This window comes from Aedes albopictus, chromosome 1, assembly GCF_035046485.1.
Source record: "Aedes albopictus strain Foshan chromosome 1, AalbF5, whole genome shotgun sequence".
Lineage (NCBI taxonomy): Eukaryota > Metazoa > Arthropoda > Insecta > Diptera > Culicidae > Aedes > Aedes albopictus.
In genome coordinates this window covers 120862930-120890894 of record NC_085136.1, presented here as the reverse complement: position 1 = coordinate 120890894, position 27965 = coordinate 120862930, and the positions used below count along the sequence as shown (strand labels likewise).

Genomic DNA, 27965 nt, shown 5'->3' with positions numbered 1-27965 from the left:
ACCGAAAAAATCCATCAAAATTACCTTAGAACTTTCAAAGTAGTTGTCAAAAGAATTCATATAAAAATTACCAAAGAAACACGTGAAGAAAATATAAGGGCTTTTTAAAGAATTTTTCGAAATCATCAGAGGAATTTCTGAAAAAAAAATAAGAAAGAATTCCAAAAGTAACTGCCGTAGAATCATCGTGCAAGAATTTTAAAGAAACGCCAAAGATTTTTTTTCAAATAAGTTCCCGAGGAAAATCTTTAAGAAATTTGCCGGATCAATTTCCAAAGAAATTAACGAAGAAATATCCAAAGTAATAATCGAAGATTCCAAAATTTGCAAAGGAATTGCTGATGGAATTCCCAAATAAATCTTCAATGCAAGTAACATCGGAACTGCCGAAGGTATTCCGAAACCATCTGCTGCAAGAATTCCTTTCACAATTACTGAAGAAATGTAGAAGAAATTGTCTAAAGAATTTTCATTTAATTTATGGAAACGATGTTTAAAATAACTTCTAATGGAACTGTCGATGAAAAATCAGAGGATGCGTGAAGGTGTTTAGTATCAAATAAATTCTTAAATAAATTGCCGAAAGAGAACCAAAGATATTACCGAAGAAATTTGCCAAATCCAAAGGAATTACTGAGAGATTTACAAAAGAAATCTTAAATGAAATAAATTGCAAAACAATTGCCAGAAATATTCCCTTAGGAATTACCAAAAGAATGTTTTGCCAAAAGCACAAAATTCTTCGTGCCACCCACCCAACATCCTACTAGGGTGCTGGTGATGAATGGAAAAAGTGCAGTGTTTTATGGAATAAAAAACAGACAAACGTTCGTGTGTAAAGTGCAACCCAAAGATCGAAACGTTGGCAATGATATAAAATTATCAAAGCTTTTCCCGTTACCGAAAGCCGTAAAATTCCATAACTATTTTTAAGATTGTTGAAATTTATGGATTTCTGACCAATTTCAGATAGGGTCTGGGATTATTTGGACTGGTGCACCTATTTTGAGCACTTGCTGCTATAACTGCTATAACGCAATTTCAAACTATTTGACTTGGATTTTTGAACTTTTTAGCTAGATACTGCGCCTTCCTGATCGTGTTTCAAAAATAAAGTCAATCGGATCCAAATTGACTGAGTTATAGCAGCAAGTGTCCGAAATAGGTGCTCCTGCCCAAATGGTCCCAGACCCTACATCCTGTGATATTCCATCGACCATCTCTTACAGATATGTGCAGCAAGTTTTACAAGGGATTTAGAAATTTTCCTTAGGGGTTCTAATATTTTCTTTAGGAAAAACTGGATGCACTTCCTAATTTTTTTGTTTTTTTTTTATTTTTTTATCCTTGGGAAGGTCCGATTTGGGTTGCCTTAGCTTCGTTCTGTTGGTTTTTGTTCAAGGAAGATTTATGAGGCAAAAAAAACATGGAAAACTTGAGAGTTTTTAAAGTCGATTTTTCATACATTTTGAACATGGACTAGGCACGGAATCCTTTGTTGATAAATTCGGGGGTTGTCAATATCGGAGCATGTCAACAATTAAAATTATATCAAAACTATCAAAATATACGATTTGGTGTACTCAATGGTTTACTGGTTTACTAAAAGCATCAGTGAACAGGGCTCATTTTGTATTATTATTATAGAGTTTTGGCACTTTTCAACAAAAATGCTGAAAACTCTGCATGCCAAAAGGGATTAGGCTTTGTGGATCTGTAACTATTCTCTGTTACGCCCGCTCAGGAAAAAAAACCCTTACTCAATTCTCAGCGTCGGCTCATCCACGCCGAGGCAATTCGAGAAAAGAGGAAATAATTAAAAGAAGATAGAATAACTTTTTACGGCGGTTTATTGGAAAAAGCCCAGACAATCAGAAATCGCATAAGGATGTACGCTGTACATCGTATAATAAATGGTATGTGGGGGCAAGATGGGTCAGGGGGCAAGATGGGTCAGTACCGTTTTCAATCGCACAATATATGTTTTGAATCTTTCAATAATTTTCCCAGAAAAACGACGGGGATACACAAAAAAGTGGTATATTGTTTTGAAAATTATATACGTTTCTCACACAGAAAAAAAAAACAAAATATTTTTTCGTTATAGGGCACTGCACTGTTTTGATTTTGTATGGGACTTTGACGTTTCTTGGCCTTGTTGTTTACAAAATGTCTGTAAGAGTGAAAGAGAGGGAAATAATTTCATGCAGTGCCCTATACTTCATATGCTATACATTCCATATAACTACGTGTATTGTGTAGACGGGGCAAGATGGGTCACCCTAATTTTTCGGTATGTTTGCATAATTTTTGAAAATGTTTTATGTTTCATGGAAAGGCTATTCTGTGACCTACACAGGCTTGTAAACATTCGACACTTTTCACTACCTTCGATTCGTTGCCGCGGTCGGGTGTCAGCTTGCTTTGTTTCATTCGAGCGCGACCGCTACCTCTTACACACAACACGAGCGGCAGAACGAAGATCAATAAACAAAAAAGTGGATCAAATCATCGTCGTCTGACACGGTGACATTTGTCTAATTTCAACTTTTCGCAAGATTTTAGCCAATTTTGATTAAGATTGGTATAATAGTAGTTTATTCGTGTGTGATAAATAGATTACGACACATACATTTATACAAAACAGCTCTCTTTATGGGAAAGACAGGAATAACAAAAACCGAACCATCTCCCGAAGACGCTATCGTGGTCAAGCGCATTCATTCGACATTTTGGTTCCGGACAGTAGTTTGATCGCTTGTGTTGCGAATGTTGGAGACAAAGGCAGCCGAATATCGACTAAAAGGTGCAAAAGACTGTGATCGCTAACAAGACTGGACCTACATTATCGAAGCGATGAGAGCACTGAAAATTTGAGAACATATTTTTTAAATTTTCCTTCAAAAAATATAGGTTTTTAAAGTCCATTTATGGCTACCCGAACAAAAATCTTCTAGTCCTGAGAATAATCTACCGATAAGTTTCAACACTTTCTTCATGTAATCTGTACGTCTATGAAGCTTAGAAGTATAGAGAAAAACTAGAAGATATAGTATTTTTTGTTGGAGGAAAATCGAGTTTTCTTATAGCTGACCCATCTTGCCCCCATTAAAATGAGGTGGGGCAAGATGGGTCATGTTTTGAAAATTGTTTGTCAAGAAGCAGGTATCAAACTTTATTACCTTTTTATACTCTTATATCATAGCTGACTAGTGCTCTGAGAGTCGTGGTAGAATACAGAGAAATGCGATTTATATTCAGAAATTTATAGGGATCCATTTCTTAGGTGACCCATCCTGCCCCCACTTACCATACTATTTTAACTCACTATCGCATATATATACGGCTGAATGACAATTTTCATCACATATGATATTATTTTTTGAACTTTTTGCGATGTATCTGGTAAAATCATATAAGAGTGCAAATTAACTTTTATAATGTATAACTACATCGTAGTAGACGATATTCTGATGTTTTATTGCGACAAACTTTACTTATTTGCAAAAGAGTTTGAGCGGACTCGCAAAGTGTCAATTGAATTCGCATAATTGCGCACTGCGATTATAATACGACTTCGCTTGGTACTTTTCTTATTATGTCAGTAAAACTCGCATTGGTGTACAAGCTAAATAGCATAAAAGTGAAAATAAACTCGTTAAAATGTGCATACAAACTCGTATAAGCTAGAATCGTTATCGTTGGTATATTGCGATCTGATATGAGATACCAATGAAAGAGGTGCTGTTGGAGTGCCAAAAAGCTACAAGAAAGTTAACAGTCATAATTATGGTTACAAAATAAGTTATAAAGTCATAATTTTTGTTTTAATGACTTGATAATTTATAATAAGTGGTGCTAGCAAGAGAGAGGTAGTGATAACTGTGCGGGAAATCACGTTTCGTCATTTTGAGCTCTAGATAGCGCACGGAAACCAAGTGTATTCCAACACTGTGGTGAGTTAGAAGGTCACGAAATTTGATCAGTGTGATTCATAAGTAGTTTTGGTGTTCAGTGTGATGTGTGGCTCGAAAATCCAAAGGTTCTTAGTTCGATATTGAGGTGACAAGAATTGTTTTTTTTTTCGAATATTATTAAGTCGCATAAGATGATATATTACGTCGCAATAGTGCACACCGTGCATCGCATAAGATATCGCGTGAAGTCATATAGCGTTAGAATTTTTCCGTCAATGCACGTATAGCGCCTCCACTTTTGTACGCATAAGGCACTTTTACTGCATCTTATGCGATGTAACTTTATCGCATAAAACATAACATGAACCTAAACTGCCTTATACGTGTAAATTGGTTATCTGGGAGGCCCTATCGACCCTAACTGCTTTATCTAGAATCCTACCAGTACACTCTACTTACGAGTTTGTGTGGGTGTCAGTGTTGGGCCCGTTGCTGGAAGCTGGCTGGTGGAGTCCTGGAGTAGCGGACCGTAGCTCCGCGATCTAAACGTGGCCCACTGTGTCACTGGATCCCGTAAAGCCGGCTCGCTCCATTCGGTCCTCACGAAGCCGGATCGCTTCTGCCGGTCCTACTGTCATCCGGTTCCCGTAAAAGAGCAAGGGGGGTTCCGTTTCGTTGGATCGCGCCCAAGCGATCTGGTCGTCCTTTCAGCGACTTGGGATTTTCGGTGCTTCAGCCGCTGGTGGCCCGACCTCCGACTTCGATGGCGGTTATCTTGCCAAGCCCTCACAACTTGGATTGCTTTCCACGGAGTCCTGGGAGTAAACTGACCGGTTTATGCCACAAAAGTTCAGCCTTTTGGACGCAGTGGCTTAATTTCCCCAACAGGGGAGGAAAAAAAAACTGACCGGTGGTAGAGTAAGGTGGGGCAAAAGTTCGACCCTAGTTGAAAATTCAACTTTTTTCAAAAAATCTAAGCAGATTAAAATAAATGAATATCATGTGGTGATTCTACCATCCATGAGCTAAAATTTTGCTGAACAAAGTTACGCCAAATGTCTTATCAATTTTGAGTTACAATACCTTTTGTATGTGTGTGTCTTATTCGAACTTTTGCCCCACCACTGGGGCAAAAGTTCGAATCTAGTGTTTGTGAAATTTCGCTAACCGTAGCACACTATTTTGACACTTTGGTAATAGGAATATCTGAAACCACTTAATATTTGATGTTGGAACTGGAATACACTTTAAAGTTTGATCTGGATTTTACCCAAATCAGGGTTAAATTTAATACTCCAAAAATTAGTAGTTTTCCGCCAAATCCAGATAAAACAACTTTTTTTTCAACTTTGATCGAATTTTCTCTGTAATTCCATCATTCTTAGAGATAATATGTACATTTTGCACAATTTTAGGTTTTTACCTTAAGTTGCCACATGACTCGAACGTTTGCCCCACAATTCGAACTTTTGGGGGGTTGAGGGAGGGTGTTTTAAATTAACCGTTTGCCCGGCAAACTTTGCCGCCTTTTGCCTCTTAGCTGGTTATTCGCATTAAATAAAGTTATTTGCATGGACCTTAAATTATATTATATTTTTAAGATTTCATTGATATTTGATTTTTAATTATTGTTTGTGATTGTCCCTACTAGCTATCTAAGTGTTCTTCTTTTAACTTTTCCTCTTATTTATTTAATTTTATTACTGAGAAAGGGTTTGAGCTCTATGATCAGAGTGAACAGAGTGGTTGGTCACAGATCTCATTAGCCGACTAAGCTTACATCCTAATGAGTCTGCATTTGGATGTACTTTCAGTTGTAATGATTCAGGAACCTTCTCACTATACTGCAGGTTCCATGAATCACCGCTCCCAGGATGCTGTTCAGGTCCTTCTTCAATTTTAGCTCGTCTTGCTAGGTCGTCTTGCTAGCTCGTCTTGCTCGTCGCTAGGTCACGTTCCACCTGGTCCGCCCATCGTGCACTCTGCGCTCCCAGCCTTCTTCCCGAGTAGAGGAAAAGAGCTCAATAATAACATATTTTGATATGGAGATCAAAAAGTGATATGGGTTTGATTGACATAAGAGATAAAAGATCTAAAAATAAAATCAAAAATTTACTCCTGGAACATCATCATCAAATCATATTTAGATTTTGTAAGATCTAACCAATAGCAGCGAGCTATTCGTATGATCTTGAAATATCAAATTTTGATATTGTTCAGATGTTCCAGGAACATTTTTCAGATATTATTTTCAGATCTTTTATCTCTTATATCAATCGAACCAATATCATGTTTTGATCGTCAGTATTTTACCTCTACCCGGGTTATGCCAACCGAATCAGATGCAAACACCAGCTTTGCAGGGTTGTTGTCCAGCATTCTTGCAACATGTCCTGCCCACCGTATCCTTCCGGCTTCGACCACCTTCTGGATGCTGGGTTCGCCGTAAAGTGCAGCGAGCTCGTGGTTCATCCTTCTCCGCCACACACCGTTCTCCAGCACACCGCCGAAGATTGTCCTTGGCACGCGTCGCTCGAAAACTCCGAGTGCTTGCAGGTCCTCCTCGAGCATGGTCCATGTCTCGTGCCCGTAGAGAACCACCGGTCTTATAAGCGTTTTGTACAAGGTGCATTTGGTGCGTTGGTGAATCTTTTTCGACCGCAGTTTCTTCTGGAGCCCGTAGTAGGCCCGACTTCCGCTGATGATGCGCCTCCGAATTTCACAGCTCACGTTGTTGTCAGCCGTCAGTAAGGATCCGAGGTAGACGAATTCCTCCACCACCTCGAAAGTATCCCCGACTATCGTAACATTACTACCCAGACGGATCCGGTCGTGTTCGGTTCCGCCTACCAGCATGTACTTTGTTTTTGATGCATTCACCACCAGTCCGACCTTTGCTGCTTCGCGTTTCAGGCAGGTGTACAGCTCTGCCACCGTTCCAAATGTTCTTGCAATAATGTCCATGTCGTCCGCAAAGCGCACAAATTGACCGGATCTTGTGAAAATCGTTCCCCGGCTGTTGAGCCCGGCTCGTCGCATCACACTTTCCAGAGCGATGTTGAAGAGTAGGCATGAGAGTCCATCATCTTGTCGCAGTCCCCGGCGAGATTCGAATGAACAGGATAGTTCACCCGAAACCCTTACGCAGTTTTGCACACCGTCCATCGTTGCTTTAATCAGTCTTGTCAGCCTCCCAGGAAAGCCGTTTTCATCCATGATTCTCCATAGCTCTGCGCGGTCGATACTGTCGTATGAAGTCGATGAACAGGTGATGCGTTTGGACCCGGTATTCACGGCATTTCTGAAGGATTTGCCGTACGGTGAAGATCTGGTCCGTTGTCGACCGGCCGTCGATGAAACCGGCTTGATAACTTCCCACGAACTCATTCGTTTTAGGTGACAAACGACGGAAGATGATCTGGGATAGCACTTTATAGGCAGCATTCAAAATAGTGATCGCCCTGAAGTTCTCACATTCCAAATGGTCGCCTTTCTTGTGAATGGGGCAGATTACCCCTTCCTTCCACTCCTCCGGTACCTGTTCGGTTTCCCAGATCCTGACTATCAGCCGATGCAGATAGGTGGCCAACTTTTCTGGGCCCATCTTGATGAGTTCATCTACGATACCATCCTGACCAGCTGCTCTGTTGGTTTTGAGCTAGTGAATGGCATCCTTAACTTCCCTCAGCGTGGGAGTTGGTTCATTTCCGTCCTCCGCTGCACTGGCGTCGTCGTTTCTTCCATTTCCGTGGTCTCCCGTGCCTACGTTCTCCACGCCATTTAGGTGCTGATCGAAGTGTTGTTTCCACCTTTCGATCACCTCACGTCCGTCCGTCAAGCGGCCTCCGTTTTTATCCCTGCACTAGCTGTCCCGGCAAACTTTGTTTTGCCAAGGTTTGGTGGTTTGACAACTGTTGAGGTCATTGATGCACCGCACTCTAGATTGGTTTCATTTTGATCGTGTTGATTTCCTTCCCAGCTCATGAAAAATCAGCACTTTATCTATTTTCTTACTTTTCTAGTTGATTTTCGTAACATTTTGTACGTATAAACACAGCCACCACGAATACGAATCGAATCATGCAAGGCTCATGCTGATCGGTCCACCCGTTCTTGAGTTTTGTTGCCTCAAAGAAACTTCAAACTCATTTTTATATATATAGATATTTCGGCTCGCGGCACGAAGCCGTTGCTGGATGCGTTGAGCTTTTGATAGAACTTCTGTGTTTCATGGGAACGGCACAGCAGTTCCATTTCGTCACACTCCGCTTCTTCCAGGCGGCGCTTTTTCTCCCGAAAGAGGCGTGTCTGCTGTTTCCGCTTCTGTTTGTAACGTTCCACGTTCTGTCGAGTCCCTTGCCGCAGCATTACCGCCCTCCTGCGTTCTTCTCCTCCAAAACCGTTCTGCACTCTTCGTCGAACCATTCGTTCCGTCGATTCCGTTCCACGTACCCGATGGTGCTCTCGGCTGCGTCGTTGATGGCTGCTTTCACTGTACTCCAGCAGTCCTCTAGAGGGGCCTCATCGAGCTCGCACTCGTCTGACAACGCGGCCTCGACATTCTGTGCGTATGCAGCATATCACCCATCACACGCAGAAAAATAAATTGTAAACATAATTAAATTCTAGTTCAAATCAACCGATTTTTCAGTTTACTATAGCGACAAACTGATTTCTAGTTTAAACTGAACTGTTGCAACTGCTTGAAAATACAAATGATTTCATTTGACGAAATTTTTGACAGTTTGTCAGAACAAACAGAGATTTGGTAGTTTCAACATAAAATAACATATTGTTTTAAACGACTGCACTTTTGTGACTAACAAAGCCGGAATGTGATTGTGTTGGTGACGGCAGCTCCTGCGGCAGCTCGGAAATCTATTTTTAGACCGTCGGTGAGCGGATGGGGAGGAGAACGACTAAAAAAAGACAAAAAAGGCGAAGCCGATCAACTTTTTGTGGATGCTGTCGAGAGTACCTGCGCGTTATCCATCACGACCACAGCTGCACTTGGAAGTTGGCGTGATGGATTTGCTGCACCTTCTCGTTGTGGCGATGTTGGGGTAAGCATTTTATAGGTGTGTGAGTGCTTTCGGACCAAGTTTCGGACCATGTATATGGTTTTTATTTTGTTGAAACAAATGAAATTTTTGACATTATATGAAATGATGGTAATCGGTTGTTTTTATCGATAAACCCTAAATGAAAACAATTAAATATAACTTTGGAATAAGTAAATTCTCAGTTTGAAAATCAACCATGCGTTTTATTGTTTTAAACAAGCGCCATTTTTCTGCGTGCATAATGAAAGCTGTTCCCAGCTAGTGTGAAGAATTAGCAATAAGTTAAAATTCACAAATACAAAGAAAAAAAAAAAAAAAAAAAAAAAAAAAAAAAAAAATGTTCCCAGCTCATGTGTGTTGCCGCAGCTCTGGTAGAACGTTCCCACCATGGATCCTGTCCAACACACCTCCTGCAGCGCTACGATGCCGAACCTGCGGTCCTTCAGTAGATCGGCAAGTATGCGGGTGCTCCCAATGAAGTTGAGAGATCGGCAGTTCCACGTACCGCGTTTCCAATCGCAAGTCCTTTTTGTTCGCTGAGGTCGTTGCCGTTGGTCTCGGTTCGTATTATTCTGTTACTAATTTTCCGTTACAATGGTTTTTGACGGCTGGCTCGTAGAGCTGGACACCAACCCCCTACTTTCCGGAGGACCATAGTGCCCAGTTGAACTTAGAGTCCTTCCCTGGCACTCGGACGTTGGTGAGCCGCCTCTAACATGGGGATCAGACGCTGTTGCGAGCCGCTCCTCCTGGAGAACAGATGCTCGGGTTTGCAGAAGCAACCCCCCTCCCCCCTCCTTCCCTGGTAGTCTACGGCCAAAGCTCCCACCGGGGTTGGTTGCCCAACCTTCCCTTGGTTGCTCATAGTTGTCAGCCGGTACCACGAGGATGTAGGGATAGGAGTTGCTAGCAGAGACTAGTGGATCACAATGGGATCTGAATTGCGCAACATACCCAGCCTTTACCGTGCAGCCTTTATTGCATATATCTTCTAACAAACTCAAGCACACCGAGACTCTTAAGTCCACCTAAACTTAACTCCCTCGTGTTAACCCAAAATCCCTGGAATTTATATCTTTGCAAACCTATAGTAAAAAGTTGCAAAACATGGAGGTTTAGGTTCGTGCTCGATATCCTTGAAAGTAGGACAACAATCTGCACAATGGTGCAAGTGATGTAATTTTATATCTTGGTTGGTTCAGCTTTGGAAAATCATGTAGGAAAGGTCCAGTTCACTGAAGGTCGAACGCTTGAATCATATAAACAAATAAACAACTTTCATTGATTAAAACCCGAGCGCACAGTTTAACAGTTGAAGGCTAGTGCAAAGCCCTAAAACCGGATCTTCTGCTATCCTGTTGCAGAATATGACGAAGGTTACATCGACTCTCCGCGACCATTCCACGCTTTGGCCACTTGGGCAATAAGTGTCGATAATCGGATCCAACCGATCGCGTGCCATAATATATAGGTACATAGCTGAGTACCTACCAATAAGCAAAAAAGAAGTGCATTATGGTAATGAAAATAATCAGATCGGCATGCAGCAGCAACAGCGCTGCAAAAAAAAACCTGGAAAACAATAAATACCAAAATCAAAAGAAAAACACAAATAATTGTCAGAGAGCAGAGCACATAAAAAAGCAGAAATTGGGAAGAGGAAATAAAGAAATCGAGATAGTTTGATCGCACGTTCCGCGACTTTACCTGCACTGCACACTGCTGCTGGAGTCTGGTCGCGGTCGGTAGGTAATTGTGCATCGGAAATTGCATGGTTATGGTCTCCGCCGCGGTTTGTTGCCATCGGTGATGAATGGACGTGGAGAGGGCTCTGAGCCTTCGTCCGTCGATGCGATGACAATGATTGATCTTTGGTTGATTCATGTGGTGGTGGTGGTGGTTGAACTGGAAGAAATCAGCGAAGACTTCGCTTGCGGTGCTCTGATGAATAATTGTGGCACGTTTATTGAAAACGGTTGCGATGTTCGTTGTGGAATTTGACGGTGCTTGTTTTCAATGCGAGATTGATGATTTCGATTGCTAAAAGCAACAATTGGCTATCCTTGATTGCATTTGGAAGAGGTTTTTGTTTGATTATGGCTGTGCTTCGATTTATCGAATGATAACCAACGAAAGACTTCAACGGGCAATAGGCGGTGAACCTTCGTATTTTTGTCTGCTCCATGCGAAAGATATCATTTTATAAAAGTGCGTGATTGCATAAAACGTAACAACAAAATTTTGACTTTTATTCAACCCTGACAAATGATGTTGCAGCAATACTCTTGGCCAGGTACTATTTGAGCAATTTAATACTTACGGCGAAGAGTCAATTATAAGCCCGTCATATTTGCGATCAGAAAAACCAGTGACATATAAATCAAACATTAGTAGTTTTAAGCAGCTAGACGTCATCATTCCAAGTATGGATTAGTTCGTGTGCTGAAACGAAATCAGGATAGCATGGGCGTACACATGTTCGGATGTCTATAATAAGTGGAGTGAAAGGAAACTAAAATACCGGTTATGTTGATTCATACCTGGAAACTGAATCGGCTATCACTCTTAATATAATGAGTATAATTTAACGTTTCAGTACCAGTTTGTAGAGTTGATCCTATCTATTAGCACTCCATTCGAGAATAGAACGAATGAGTTGACTGAACCAGTTTTCACCGGATCCAGTCCAGCGTCAATAGAGGCGAGCTACGCCTCAACAATATGTCCGTCCACCAAGACCTCGACCTTATTTGACAAGAAGAAATCCAAATGATATACTCGAGTTGGACAAAATTCGTTTTGTCAACTCTACAGATATTTAAATGCCGCTGTGCTGCAGCCTAATTGTAAGGCAACCATGCCAGTTGCCACCTCGAAAGCATTCGCAATGAGCCAAACCTAGACATACCAACTGCACGGATAACGGTAGTTCCATGCGAAACCGGCGAGAGAGCTTAGGATCACTGAAACTGTGTACACCCCTCTGCAGTCGAGGAGACCCCATAGATAGGCCTACAGATACGAGGGGCATGGCAAAATCAAATGTCAACCCCGAGGCAACTGCAACATTTTATTTTACACAGTTCACCGCTCGGTTCAGCTCGGAGCAGATCTTGCTCTTGGTTGGAGACTGCTTTGCTATGCAAACCATATGCAATCCGAAAAGTTGAACCCAAATTGATTTGCATAGTGGCGGCACCAATCAGCAACTAAACTGGGTACATGCCTACCTACAAGCTCGGTTGACACGATTTCGATATGGTTTATTCGTTCGTCGTCGTGGTACAAAGGTAAATGTTAACAACGCCCTAGACCACACCGATGTGGGTCATCAAAGTTGGGTTAGGATTTTCAAAAATGAGTCGAAATTTACTTTAATTTCATTCCATTCATTAGGTACCTATTACGTCGTAATTACAATAAAACTGAATCAACAAATCCTCGTCACAACACTCGGTTCGTGGCTGCAGTCTTCCATCCTCGGCCGTGTCTAGCCGCACCTGGTTCACCCATCTTGCACGTTGCTCTTCAGGTCTTTTTGTACTAGCGTTGGGCGATTTTGAATCGATGTGCGCAACATCGATTTTGTTGTTCCGATTAATCAATTTTTTGAATCGATGTTGAAGCCCCACCAAATCGACCGAATCGATTTTTTACATTGGATTTTTCTTTCGATTCAAAAATGTTATATTACTTTTTATCAGAATGCACTGTAGAACTATTAAAATTATGTACATAAAATCGAGGTAAAATGTACATTAAAATGAAGTACATAAAATCGAGGGTACATAGAATCTAGGGTCCACTAAATCGAGGCATATCTGTATATCTCAGGTTTCTAGGGCAATCCCTCCCAGGAGTCTATGTGAACCTTTCTCAGGATTCTGGAGGAATCCTTCTTATAGTCTAGAGAATCTCTTTCATGGTTCTAGTGCATCCTTCTCAGTATTCAAGGACAGTTCATCTCTGGATTTCGATTTTTTTTTTCATAGTCCCTCTCAGGATTTTAACCCTTATGTGGCCGACAGGGTATCTGGGTACCCAGCGCCCATTTAAAAGCACGATGTAGAAAAAAGCAAAAAGTTTGTCGGACACATAACGGTTAAATGAATAGGAGGCAATCAGTGAAGTACTAGATTGAAAGTAGTGAGCTGAATTTTTGTATGGTGAGATGATCAATCCTCCATTTCTGCAATGAAATGGTGCAAACAGCATGGGTTATATGATTTCTTGCCTAATTTGACGCTGTTTGAGCAAAAGTTTGGATAACTGTGTTGTTGTATTATTTATTTCTTGCAACTTTAACAACACAGTAACCCAAACTTTTGCTCAAACAGCATCAAATTAGGCAAGAAATCATATAACCCACGCTGTTTGCACCATTTCATTGCAGAAATAGAGGATTGATCATCTCACCATACAAAAATCCAGCTCACTACTTTCAATCTAGTACTTCACTGATTGCCTCCTATTGCTTCTAATTATGTGGAGGATCCCTCTCAGAATTCTGTGGCATTTTTTTCAGGACTCTAATGGGATGTCTTTTAATACTACAGGAGAGCTTCTCTCAGAATTCTAGAATAATTCGCCAGGGAGTTCTAGGGATATCCGTCTAAGCATTCTGGGAGAATCATGAGGAAAAACTTCTCTCAGGATTCTGAGACAATCCGTCACAGAATTCAAGGGAGATTCCATCTTGGGAATCTGAGGAAATCCCTCAGGATTCCAGAAGAATTCTTCTAAAGATTCTGAGAAAATCCATCTCAGAAAACTGAATTCTAGAGAAATCCACAGAATTCAGGGAGAATTCTTATTAGAAGAGTCTGGATTCATGTCAGGTTTGTGGGGTATTTCCTACCAGGATTACCTACCTAGGATGAAATCCCTTTCAGGGCTCTAAGAAATTTCTGTATGATCTGGTTTGATCAGGGAGGGTGTAGGCTATAGACACTATAGATTCCATAGACTCGCGGAGACATGGTTGAGCAAAACGACTTTAGTGTGTTTTGCCGTGAATTTAGAGTGTACTGAGCGAATATGACGTCACGCAATCCATTGTCGCTATTGAAATCATGACGTCATGCTCGTTTGGCTACACGAACTGACAGTTCGTTTGGCTACAATTGTCTTCGCCTCCGCGAGTCTATGGAATCTATAGTGTCTATAGAGTAGGCACGTCAAACTCGAACAAACTACGCCTACCTAACATGCATCGAGCGGGCCTTTCCAAATAACACACTGCGATTTCGCGGGCCATCCCCATCGGCAACATATACCGCGTTGCCCGTCGACACTAATACTTATAACACACATGTGATACAAGAATCGCTGTACAATTGCGCTTGAAATGAGTGCCGTAGTAAAAATTCTCTCAGTTCAAGTCAGTCTTGTAAGAATTTTCTTGACTCTGCGTACCATTGTACATTGCACCATCGTATCACATGTCTGTCCGGGGTATAACACACTCGCAAAAGATGAACAGTAAACCTCGCCGCTTGCGGATCCCCTGGGTTTGGTGCCTCTAAGGATTTTGGAAGACCCTCACTAACCATCCCACTCAGAATTTTGAGAATAGTTTTCTCAGCATTCTCAGGAACTCATCTCAAACTGCTTGGAGAAAAACATACTCAGCACTCTCAAAATTGTGGCGAATTGATTCGGGGGGAACATATTTCTTAGGATTCTTTTTCTTTAAGATACTGAGCTGGGGAAATATCACTAAGTATTCTGCGGGTATTCTTCCCAAGATTCTCTGAAAATTCAGCTATCTGGCGTAATCCCCATCAGGATTCTGGGGAAAATTTTCTCAAGATTCTGGGAAAGTTTTCTCATGAATCTGGACAAATTCTAGGGATTCTGGGACTATGTTTTTCATGATTATTGGTCACTTTCTTTCAGAATTATCAATTATTGAAGGAACTCTCACGAGATTCTGGGCAGAATACGCTAGAAAAATTTGGATTTTGAAGAACCCCTCGCAGAGATTTTGTGATTCCTCTTAGGGTTAGGTTAGCATACTACAAGAATCCCAATAGAATTCTGTTTTCTGTATTCTGGAGCAGCTTTCAGAAATCCCTTTCAGGATTCTGGGAGAATCTCCCCTTAGTAATCAGGGAAAATTCCATAACCTTGGGAAGATTCTCTTGAGATTATGGTGTTTTAATTTAAAGTATTCTAGAGAAATCACTTTCATAGTTCTGGAACAATCCCTTTCAGGAGTCCAGGGGAGTCAATTCAAATATTCTGGCTGAATGTATTTCAGGAATCTGCGGTAATTTTTCTGTTTTATGTGGGAATACCTCTCAGAACTTCAGAGAATCCTTCTCAGAATGCTGTGGAAGTCCATTCTAGGAGTTTTTGTAATCCCTTTCAGAGAGAATCCTCATCCAATTTTCGGAAAAACCCTTCTTAGATTTCTAGATTTATTTCTCTCAAGAATCTGGAAGAACCCCTCTTATGATCCCTCTCAGAATACTTGAGGAACTTCTTTAAAGATTCTGGGGGAACTTCACTCAGCACATAGAGAAAAATATAAAGTTATGTCAATCATATTACAGTACCAGACAAGCACATTTGTGCACTGATTTTTATATAATCCTTTTTTGAGATTGTAGCAAGCGTAATATAAGGGTCCATTCAAATAACGCGAAATTTGGTAATTCTAGACCCCCTCCCTCCCCCAACGTAACAACTTTTGTATGGAGAATATCGAAATTTTGTATGAAGCGTAACACAGTGCTAGACCCCCTCCCTCCCCTCTTAGCGTTACGTAATAGTTGAACGAACCCATAATAGGTCGAAGAATAATGGAAGCTTGAATTAAACAAAATTAAAGATTTGATTAGAGTAACCATATTATGCTTACATCAACAATATTTATGGTTGATGGTTTGACAGCTCACTTTTCCTCAAGGTGGATTCAAGCATGTTTATGCTTAACTTAACCCTCAACTTGAGGGTTGAACTAATTATATCGGATGGTTGGCTTAATCATAAACTGAGAATCGTTCAAATGATGTTTTTATTATTTCTAAAATTATTAAATGCCTTTTATTTAGGGTAAACGCGTGGATAAAAATTATTGTTGTTTAAATAATATTACGGATCTAAGAACTTAATTGGCCTGTGATAATTATCAAAGTCTGAGACAATTCGTCAACCACTGCAATGCTCTTTGTTCGCTAGACGGGTGGAAGCAGGACAGCTTGTATATCTTCGCGATCAATTAGCAGCTATGAAATACCATTATTGTTGGCTGAAAACAAAATAATTAAAATATGGATACCTAATATAGAAATAAAACTTTGGTATATACATACCCACAGATTACAAAATAATTCGACAGAATCGAACTCGTCTCTTACAACTGCCGCCGCCATGATGAACAAATATATCAACTCTTTGTGGCTGAGTAGACTGTAGCCAGAGGGTTCAAGTAATGACATATATGCTTGGTTGAGGCATTGGATGGTTGATGACGTTGATTCAAGCAAACATCAAATCATTGTGAGGCAATCATTTGAAGCCGATATAAGAATATCATTGAAGCTTGATAGAACTATAGAAAAAGTTATATCGACCAGTGCATTTCTGTCCGTGCACTCTGCTGGAATTTATCTCAGTACTATTTGAGAATACTTCTCAGAGTTCTGGAAATCTCAGGATCTCAGGATTTTTCTTTCCATTCAAAAATAATAAATTTCTTTTTTTAGAATGCACTATCTCAACGTTATATCAATTTTCAAATCAGGGTCGCGAAATATTCGATGTGTAATCTCAAATTTTGTTATTGAATTCTCGCGCTTAGTATCATACGGGCGTATCTACAATGATCGATTTCTCTTCATCGATTTTCTCTTTGGTTAATAACTTGGCCGGCAAATCATTTTCGGTTGTTTTTGTTGTTTTAGATGCTAGTCCTAGTCGTCCTTTATCGAAACACACCGAGTTATCATCCGAATATTAGCCGTATTGCCCGGAATAATCCAAAGAGAAAATCGATGAAGAGAAATCGATCATTGTAGTTACGCCCGTATGATACTAAACGCGAGAATTTATTTAGACAAATAAAACATACCTACCCTGAATTTAAACTACATGCAGCAAACGAATCATTTTACAGTTTTGTAAATCGGTGAATCGATTCTGCTGATCCGTTTCGAATCGATTCACACAAATCGATTTCTCAGCCAGATTTGCCCAATGCTAATTGTATCATCCGAATTACTTGCGAACACCAGCTTTTCAGGGTTGTTGCCCGGCATGCTCACAATATGCCCTCCATCGTATCCTTCCAACTTTTGAGATCTTCCGGATGGTCCTAAGTCCCGACTCTCGAACACAGCTTGGGAGATTTAGTACTTGGACAATTATGACCAGATTTTCTGTCCCTCGTATTGAGTGAAAAATATAGGGTACTTCAAGCACTCGATCTAACCTCACTTTTTATGTTATATGTTATAGACTTATTACTTTGTTACTTACTTTGTAATGAGTTTGATATTATAACTAAATTTGCCTTTTAATTAGCAATAGCATTTAGCATTAGCATTAAGCGAGTCGCACAAATTCGTAGGTGGTACAGTCCTAGACCTCTGTTATGAGGGTTGCCTCCTTCCCGTCCGAACCAAAGCACAAAGATTTGGGACTAATCTCTGACTCTTAGACAAGACTGACGCAATCCTCCAATGGTCGAGCACTGTCCTGGCCACGTCCTTGCGACTGCTGAGGAATGGGAAAGGATGGTTAGTTTTGGACACCTATGAAAAATGTAGACAACTCTACGATCTCTCAGGCCTAGGTGTCACGGGAATTTGGGTGTTGTTAGTGGAAGGGTAAACTCCAAAGGATACGCTTGGTTAACGTTCAGGCACACCATTATTAGACTGCTTCGAATCAGTTATCTGCCCAATTCATCCTGGTTTCCTCGTCATCTTGTTGGTATTTGGTTGAATTACTAGATTCTTCGGTTGATAATCTGAAATATAAAATAATATTAACATCGTACGTCAAATAAGCTACATATTAGTGATACGCTCGCCACAGTTACATATTTTTAAAATATTATTTATATTGTACGATACATTTACCTGAATCCTGCTGAAATGAAATGTTAATTAGCAGTACAAACACAAACACTACAAAACACAAGGAAAAGAGCATCAAACTTTGATCTTGGAATATTTAAAAATACGGTAAATATCAAGATCAAAATTTGATTTGGTAGATCTTACACCGCAACGCACCATTCTAAGGTGATCTACCCACGTTACGGGAACTAAATTTGCCTTTTGATTAGTATCAATAACTTTTAAAGTACAATTTTTTTTTAAATATTTTCCAAATAAGCAGTTATTGAAACTAACAAAACATGTTATTGAATTGGGCCTCAGGAACATTTTTTTGTTATGCAATTTGTTATTTTGCCACTTATGACATGCAAGTTTATATCATAAAATGTTATGTTAATAACACAAAAATATCTGATTTTGATACTCAGTTATTTTTCCAAAATAACACATTTCCTTATGCTTTTGTTATTCCCTTCTGCTCGGGGCACCGCGTGATCGCAATGGTGGTTGACTTGACCTTTGTGATGGTGGTTTCGGGCTGCTGATAAAGTCTGGCTGGTTAATTGATAAACCAGTTCGTGGTCTTCGTCCACTTGAAGGTCCCTGGGCCTTCTCGAACCGATTTGTTCGCTTCCGACGGACATGCCGGGTATTCTTCGTCCGTTGGGGAATGAAGCTAACGCGTTCAGATGCGCAGATCTGCGAGCCTGAAATTTGAGGGAACTGACAGGACAAAGAACATAAGCACTGACTGACACACAGAGCTCATTAAGATCATCTCTGCTTATCCACAACCGCATATAGATCTTTACGCACACTTTTGGCCTACTATGCAACGAAACATAGAATCAAATTATTTAACCTTATTTAACTATATCTAACATCACACAGAACACCTAATATAGGCTCACACGACAAACTTAGCACACGTGGACACTTCCAATATGCACTTTGAATTATCACGGATAAAATGCACGAGTCTTTAAAACCCCAGGAAAATGAATCTAGAACGTACCGGGAGGTATGTCATTTCTCGAAACCCTTCGTGTTCTGTCGCCCGGCTCCTGAGCCTGGATCGTCGTATTCAGTGTCTTAATTTGTCAAATTACAGTCATCCCAACCGACGCCCAGAGGCTCGTATTACACTTTCCAATTTTTTTAGCCACTTCAAAATCAAAATACAATATCCTTCGGGCTCTGAGTGGACGCTTCTTTGAAGCTTCTCGTGGCACTTTGACTAAAGTAGCTAGGGCAATGTGTGCCCCAACCATACTTAACGGATTCGAACTGTGGAGCAGAAGTAGCACTGCGATGCTAAACACTCTAGAACCTCAATAGGGTATCGGGATGCTTCGTTGGCATAGTTCCCACGTTTGGCCTATCTCAACGTAAACCAAAAACTCAAACAAACACGCATAACTGGATATCGGAAAAGCTATGCGCTAAACAACTGTAACATTTCGCTTCAATTTTAGCACTTTGGAGTGTTGAAATTGAATGAAAATGTCACTTTGTTTATGTTTTGTAGACGCCATGATTCTTCGGCTTAGTGGGTAGTCTATACACATGATATGATTCTAGAACATTTCGAATCGACTTTTCAATAACTGAACATTTGATGCGACGGTCAAAGACGCTATTTTGAACTTGTATATTTGTTTTCAACGAATAGTAACTATTTTACAAATTGAATGTGGGCCGAATATTGAGGACATTTTTTTTCACTATGTACCCAAATCTTGGCCCATCAGTAAAGAGACGTCAACAACACCGATAAAGTGACGTCAACAACATTGCTTGCGTAAGAACCAGAAAGAACGAAAAGGAAGAAAGATTTTGTGTGCGGTGACTGTAAAAATATAACACAATAATAGGGTTGCGTTGTTTTCCTTACTAAACTAAGAAAAAACTTTAGTTTAAGTAATATATTTATAGTTTTTTGAAAATTTGGCTCCGAAAATGAAAATTAAAAGTAAGATTGGTGAACAAACAGAGATAATACTTCAGCAAAATATTGAAAAAATTAGATAATAAGTGGTTCTAGTGCATGGAAAGCAATAGGCCAACGTTGTATCCGCTAATAGGCCAAGTTTTGTACCATAGACCAACATAGCATACCATCGCATCAAATATTTTCAACTTAATTAAGTAAATTCTTGAATATTTACGTTAGTTTACTTCCAGTTGGTGAAACAAACATTGCCTAGAGTGTGCAATATGGTCAACATATTATTTCTAGTGCTATTAATTTATGAGTTTTGGTCAAAATTGTCAAGGCGGCTTACAAATTAGGCCAAGGAATGGTACATATACCCTACAATAAGATTTTTAGAATCTGCTCAGGCGCTTTCAAGACTTCGCCGGTAGCTTCTCTACTGGTAGGGTATGGAAGGCTACCATTGGAACATCTGGTAGTGGAGAACCTAGCTACTAAGCCAGCGCGGGCCATGGAAAGAAAAAAGTGGGATGCCGGTAACCCAGCGTGCCTCGAGTCAGTGACACGATCTTACGTCGACGAACCTCTCTTCGTTAGCCGCTAGGCATCATCTATGGCAACGGGCATGAGACGCGCACGTCCCTAAGATCGACAGGTGCCATCCCCGCACTAGCTCAGGCTACCTTCAGAGAGTTTGCAATTTCATATGTGAATAGGCCCAGCTATTTCACCGATGATAATAATTTTTAAAATGCAATGTGTAACTAATCAATATTTTTTGGTAATGTTTAGTGCGAAAATTAACCGCTGTATGGCGCCATTGTGTTTAGAAAATACACAATTGTTGATATCTTTTATTATATGAACTACCAAAAAAGCCCATGTCTTCATAAAATTTGTACAGAAAGCTTATGACTTTGGAAGGAGGAAAATGAAGTAAGCAACTCCACCATTACGTGATGATATTGGGTAATTTTTGTACAGTTCGTATGTTCAGCAAAGTTGTTCATGATTCTTGAAATTCTCGAATGCTGTAAAATTGTATACCCAGAGATGAGCCAGCCTAGGGCTGCAAATCTTTTTAATAAAGATAATAATAATAATAACAATACTATTGTATGCACAACGAGCTATTTCATATGTTAAATCTCATTATTCTGCTGTCCTAGGAAGTTCGGATCATCACTCATCAGCGAAGTTGTCGAGAAGTCCTTGGCTCTCAAGTGGAAAATGTTATATGAATTTGAACTGCGGCGTTTACATTTGTTTACAGGATTGTGTACATGTCTTACAGGTTGAATGTTTATTATGTATGGCTACGGAGAACTTTCAGGCAATATTTCTATAGATATTAAAAGTATTTCTCTTGTAGGTCTTCTAGGGAGCTCACTAGAAGTTCTTCCTGAGATCTCTCGGAGAGTTTTCTCAACGATTCCTACATGAATTCTTACTGACGATTGTCTAGTCAAATATTCAAATATTTCTCCAAAAGTTCTCAAATAGATTTCCCCTAGAGTTCCTCTAGAAATTGTGGTTGGAGAATTCTTCAGCTACTTCTCCAAGGATTTCTTAAGAAAAGCTTCCGATGATTCCTACAAAAAATTACTCCAAACATTCCTACGGTAATTCCTCCAAGGAATTCCTCTAGAGATTTTTTCCAAAAATTTTCAAAGGTTTCCTTCAGGAATTTCTGCAAAAAATCCATAAGAAATTCCTCCACGTATTCTTCCCGGTAATCCTCTATGGAATTCTTCAACAATTCCTCCATGACTTTTTCCATGACCTCCTTTTTGAATTCTTTAAAGAACTTTGCCCCAAGGATTTCTTGGAAGATTAGTTCATATACATGTTGAGATCCCAAGTCAACCACTCCTATGAACCATCATCTCTGATCATGGAACACGAAACCAATTCACCAATTACTTTTCACCGACCAGATTACGTCACCTTTGATCTGTCGGAGCTCAACTTAAACTACTAATATGAATTCAATTGTACAGTATACAGATCATTCGTGATAAAAATTTCCCGCAAGGTTTAACTTAAGTTTTAAACCCAACACACATTTCCTCCCTTGAGAATTTCTTCAGAGAATCCAAAAGGGAGATTCTTTAAAACATTCTTAGCAAATTACTTCAGCCTATGCATCAAAAATTCCTTAATTGATTCTCCATCAGGGAAAATCCATCAGAAATTCTGAAGGATCTCAGTAATTAATTAAGTTCTAGTTTTAAAGTTAAACTTTTCAATCTAATTCCAATTTCTTCGAAATTTCTTAGTATGTGGTCACTCAGTCTCTGTTGTGAATATCACTACAATTAACTACAGCTTTTTACCGCATAGATAATCTGTGTATGCATATCTGCCGATCGAAATAGTTATGTATTAGCAAATGAAGTGAAGTTGTTTTGTTAAAGTTAATAAAATGTTCAGTTCAACAGCAAAAGGAAGTGTTTTGATATCCCTTTGGATTTGAATTAAGCAGAGCTTTTTAGGGCCCACTAAGTCGATTATATAGCTATAATTCTCAAGCGGAAACTAGAGATTTGTAACTATACAAAAGAATGATTTATCCGAAGATATATTGAACTTGAACAGATTAGAGTTCCATTCAGGAATACCTCTTGCAGTCCGCACAGACCGCAGAGGACAAGCTTCTTTCAAAGCAATAGTTGTGGTATACCAGAATGGAGGGCGTTGTAGGTACAAAACCACAATGAAACTCTCTTGGAGTAGCAATGGAAGCGAGTTATCCACAAAACGTGATCGCAACCAATTAGTACAGGTTCCCTAGTTCGTTGAGCAAGGACGTCTGAATACGCAAATTTTGCGAAGGAACACTCAAAAGTGGAGACTCCTCATCTAACACATGCCAATCAGTCAACTCATGACCAATTCCGCTCATGCAGAGATTGGTTAAGTGCAATTCTATATCAAGATATCCATGAACTGGACTACCTAAGTAATCCATCAAACTGAAGCATCTCAAATTAATGTTTGAGCTAATTCAGATGATGTAATCATCACAGCAATACTGCCATAATATCAGCGAAAATATGCTGAATACAAGAGCTTGCTTGAAGGCATCCATAAGGAAAGGTTAAAAAAATACGGTTAACGATATTCTAAGATATAACGTGCTCGAGGCACGACACTTCATTTATAATGAAAGAAGCAAAACTGGGTTCACAAGGTAACCTATGCAGAAGTTACCCTACGAAAATGAGCTTTTTGAAGTAGAGCCACTTGGGCCACGCACGCTTTTTACGCTGAAAATTGATCTGAGGTTTCCTAGCCGTAGCCACTACCCAAACTAGACAGGATTACACACTTCACAATCACAGCACAAAACGGAAACATCAACGACAAACCAAATCGGTGTCAGTTGAAAAACGCGAATGGCGAAAACACATTAAGCGAACCCATATACGTAGTAATGTAAGCTAATTTACAACATTTGAATAATCCCGCCCTTATTTAGCCTCAATTTGAGACTTCAAAAGAGCAACTGATTATCTCGGAGAAACGCAAGGACTGCACCATTGCTCCGGTTAGCGCAGTAAGGGCGTAGAACTGTGGGGGTCGCCCCAATTCTCAACAGGCTACGTTTTTGGTTAGGTTTTTATAAGACCCCCCTAACCGTTCATTCCTTGGCACAGTAAGCATAACACCGCATAACACCATGAATTAGGGGTCACCTGTTTAGTGGACTCTTACCACTGGATCAGGCGCTCCATAGTGTAATTCTTAACCAATTGTGAGCCGTGGGTTCGCACGTAGATTGCTTTTCACAACTTAAATCCTAATTTGTTCATCAGACACGTATTTCTGTTGTGTATATCTCTGTTCAGTAACGTAGGATGGATTTTCTAGAAATTGCTGCATTTGTCAATAAACGGAACGCATCAACGTCAAGCAAGTGACATGGTGCATCACTGAAATTTATACAAATCATTGACTGTTTGCTTTTGAATGATTGTTTTCCTCGCGTTTTGGAAGTGATAAAAATGAGTAATTGCAACTATAGTATATAACATATATAGTATAGTACTTTAAAAATTTTGGTAATTGTATAACCACGTAACCTCTAGCGTGCGCAGCTTTTTCTTTTTTCTCACTCACTCTCGTAAACAAACACGCGAAAGAAACAAATAATAGAGGGGTTTCTTTGCCCCCTCTTTTATCTCGTTTTTTCTTGCGTTTAACAAAATTAACGAATGAGAAAAAAGAAAAGGCTGCACACGCAAGTGCACGTAACTGAAAAAGTATCATCACACTAACTGTGAGTGATTTCCATACAGGATGGCACTTTTCATATAAATATTAAGCCGTCCCTTATTTTGCAAAAAAATGGAAAAGTTACAAGTTCGTTATTGGAAATTGATCGTTTTAGTTAAAACATGAGGTGAAGATTTAGCAATAGTTAAATTACACAGAAATAATTTTTTTTTTAAAAGCTAAAACTAGATCGTGTCAAAATTTGATGTCCGTATCTCAAGGCTATATTGTCCCTCAAGAGGCCTAAAGTTCTGAAGGTGCCAAAACAAATAAAAAAAATTTCGGCAAAAAATACGCTATTTTTTATATCAAAAGACGTCAAAAATTAGAATGTCGCTAACATCACTTTGCAGAATTACGGCAGAGTATGTCTATAAGCTTTTTTGTTTTCGGTTGTCCTTGAATTTTCTTTATTATACTCATTTACGTAAAACGCTTGCCCAAACCGGAAATAAATCATACCTTTTATTGCATTAACTGGAACATTCAATTCCTGTTCTTGAAAAGGTTAATTTTAAAGACTCATTAAACCAATACCCGAACACAAACATCCAAGCGCCTGATAGCCCTAGAACAGCGCCAAAAACCAGCCACAAGTAAACTGGAGCAACCTTGCATCCATCGCCTGAACGGCATTGACGGCAACTAGCCGGTTACCGCACAAAATATCAATTCCTCTTACAAGTTCAAAGCCCCCCTCAAGAGCATCAAGTCCATCCGAACCAACCATGGGGACCACCGCGCGTCACGGCACAGCTTGTTGGTTGCTAGCTACCGCGATGCTTTTGATGAGGACCACCGACCGCCGCGCCGCCATCAACTTTCAAATTCTCCTCAACCGCGGCCGGGCGGCTGCGACTTGTTAATAAAACCACTCGGAACCGGCCCCGTGTGTGTTCTGGAGTTCCTACCACCACAGCGCGTTTAATTGCATATATAAATTTCAAACAGAGAACACGGAACTCTCCGCCGCCGCCACGCCACTCGATTCACAGAGGACGAAAAAATGCGAAGGTCAGTGAAGGAGCTGTTCTGCTGGTTGCCCACTAAAATGTCGATGATGAGGAAAACTCGTTGGTACCTACCTACCGGCAATGTTACTTTCAAATTTGGGTTGATCACGTCAAGTGGAACAACAAACATCACATTGTGGTTTATTATCCTGTACAGAGCAGCCACTGCAACAAAAAAAGCTTGAAACTAATCTCCATATTTTCTTTCTTTCGTGTCTTTTCAGTGCGTATCTAACAGTGCTGTTATGCCTGGCGGCAGTAGTCACCTCAGTTCTGTCACAGGACGATCAGCCAAAGACCGGTAGTCGGAACAATCTGCTTCTGCGGCGGAACAATGGTGGACGACCGAACCCGCTCGCTAAGACGACCACGACGACACCGGCGCCTGAATACCCAGAGGTAGGAGAAAGGGTTATACATTTACATTTAGGTTACGCGAGATTCAAATTATCTACACTAGAATATCAATTCAGGTAGAAGAAGTAGCGATTGGAATTAAAGGAAATTCAGAGTGTGTTCAGGGGTGACAGATAAGGTGGGTTTTATTTAAAGTTCCTAAGGGACTATTTAAAGTTCCCTAAACACTTTCTTAAGCATAAGTCATCGAATCTACAAACCGCCTGAATCGTTTATTAAACGCTTTAATACGCCTCTGAAATCTCTCTGAAGCTCCTGAGTGTAGTGATCCAGAATGTATTTTCGAAAAATGGAGACCCCCATAGACTCCTTCAACATCTCTCGTATCGCCGGAAACCCTCCAGAATCCCCCAATATGCCTCTGAAACCCACTGAAAATCTTGTTACGCTTCCTGAAATGACTCCGAAATCCTCTATAATGCACGTTGAACCTTCCTAAGCCTCAAAAAATGACCTGGTAACACCTCTGTAACCCGTTGAAATTCCTCGGTAACGTCCTGGAATGTAACTTTGTAACTCCTAAACCTCCTTTAACACATTTGAAACTCGCTGAAAATCTTCTGTAACTTTTGGGAATACTACCGAACCCTCTTGAAACACCCTCGGTTACCCTGTGACTTACCTGATATAATTTTAAATCCCAGAAAACGCTCCTGTAATGCCTTTGAATGCTCCTGAAAATCCTCTGAAGCTTCCTGAAATATCACCGAACCCCATGTAACGCACCTGAGACCCTCCGAAACCCCCGAAAATTCCCATATAACGCCTACAGAATCTCCTGAAAATCCTCTAAAACTCCATGACATGAAAAATCCCCTAAAACGTTCTCGGAACCATATAAGGCATATGAGACCCTCAGAAACCCCCGAAAACGCTCCTGTTACGGCTCCAGAAACTCCTGTAACGCACCTGAGACCCCGAAAACACCCCTGCAACGCCTCCTGAACCCCCTGAAAATCTCTGGAACTTCCTGAAGTGTCTCCGAAAAGCTTCTTAACCCTATGAAGCCGGAATTTTTCCAAGCGTTATTATAGAGTTTTTTTAACGTTTTCCTGTGGTTTTTGGTGCTCAACAGCATAGAAAGGGTAGAATATGATGCAGAATATTTTTCTGGATATCTTAGTTCATCCATACTGTTCTTGAGTTTAAATGCTAAAGTCTACAATTTGTATTCTATAATGTCCAATTAGTCTTCTGAAAGCTCAAAAGACAGTCTCAGGTCAATCGGGTCTTCCAAATTATTTTTCGGTTTAAATTCTAAAGTCTACGGGTGTACAAGTAACTTTTTTCATTATACCATGTTACGATTTGTATTCTATCATGTCCTGTAAGTCTTCTGGAAGTTCAATAAACAGTATCAGATCAGTTGGGATATCTTAGGTCACCCAACCTTTTCTTGAGTTTAGATTTTAACGTCTACGAGTGTAACGGTAACTTCCTTCATTAAACAAAGCTACGATTTGTATTCTCTCATGTCCTGTCTCTCATGGCTTCTGAAAGTTCAAAAGACAGTATCAGATCAGTCGGGATATCCTAGGTCATTCAAACTGTTCTTGTATTTAAATCCTGAAGTCTACGTAGTAGCTTTTTTCATTATACAAAGCTACGATTTGTATTCTCTTATGTCCAGTAAGTATTCTGAATGTTCAGAAGACAGTATCAGATCAGTCGAGATATCCCAGGTCATCCAAACTGTTCTTGAGTTCAGATCCTGAAATCTACGGATATAACAGCAACTTCTTTAATTATACAGTTAGTCTTCTGAAAGTTCGAAAGACAGTCTCAGATCAGTCGAGATGCCCTAGGTCATCCAAACTATTCTTGAGTTTAGATCCTTAACTTCTTTCATTATACAAAGATACGATTTTTTATCTATCATGTCCAGTAAGTCTTCTGAAAGTTCAGCATGACAGTATCAGAACAGTCGGGATATCCTAGGTCATCCAAACTGTTCTTGAGTTCAGATCCTAAAGTCTACGCGTATTACGGTAACTTCTTTCATTATACAAAGGCACGATTTATAATCAAACATGTCCAGTTAGTCTTCTGTAAGTTCAAGAGACAGTATCAGATCAGTCGAGATATCTGAGGTCATCCAAAATATTCTTGAGTTTAGATCCTAAAGTCTACAAATGTATTCAATCATGTGCAGTTTGTACGATTTGTAATCTATCATGTCCAGTAAGTCTTTTGAAAGTTCAATAAACAGTATCAGAACAGTCGGGATATCTTAGCCTAGGTCATCCAAACTGTTCTTGAGTTCAGATACT

At 40.0% G+C, this 27965-nt stretch overlaps 1 protein-coding gene across 3 annotated transcripts in view; it reads left to right on the top strand.

Moving 5' to 3' along the window:
- Nucleotides 1–27965, top strand: part of LOC109402251 (uncharacterized) — a 63780-nt gene that overhangs the window by 5270 nt on the left and 30545 nt on the right. For all 3 annotated transcript variants that reach the window (XM_029874140.2, XM_029874138.2, XM_062845292.1), the window contains one exon: nt 25503–25677. In XM_029874140.2, coding sequence (XP_029730000.1) covers nt 25503–25677 — 175 coding nt within the window. The remainder of the gene's footprint in view (nt 1–25502; nt 25678–27965) is intronic.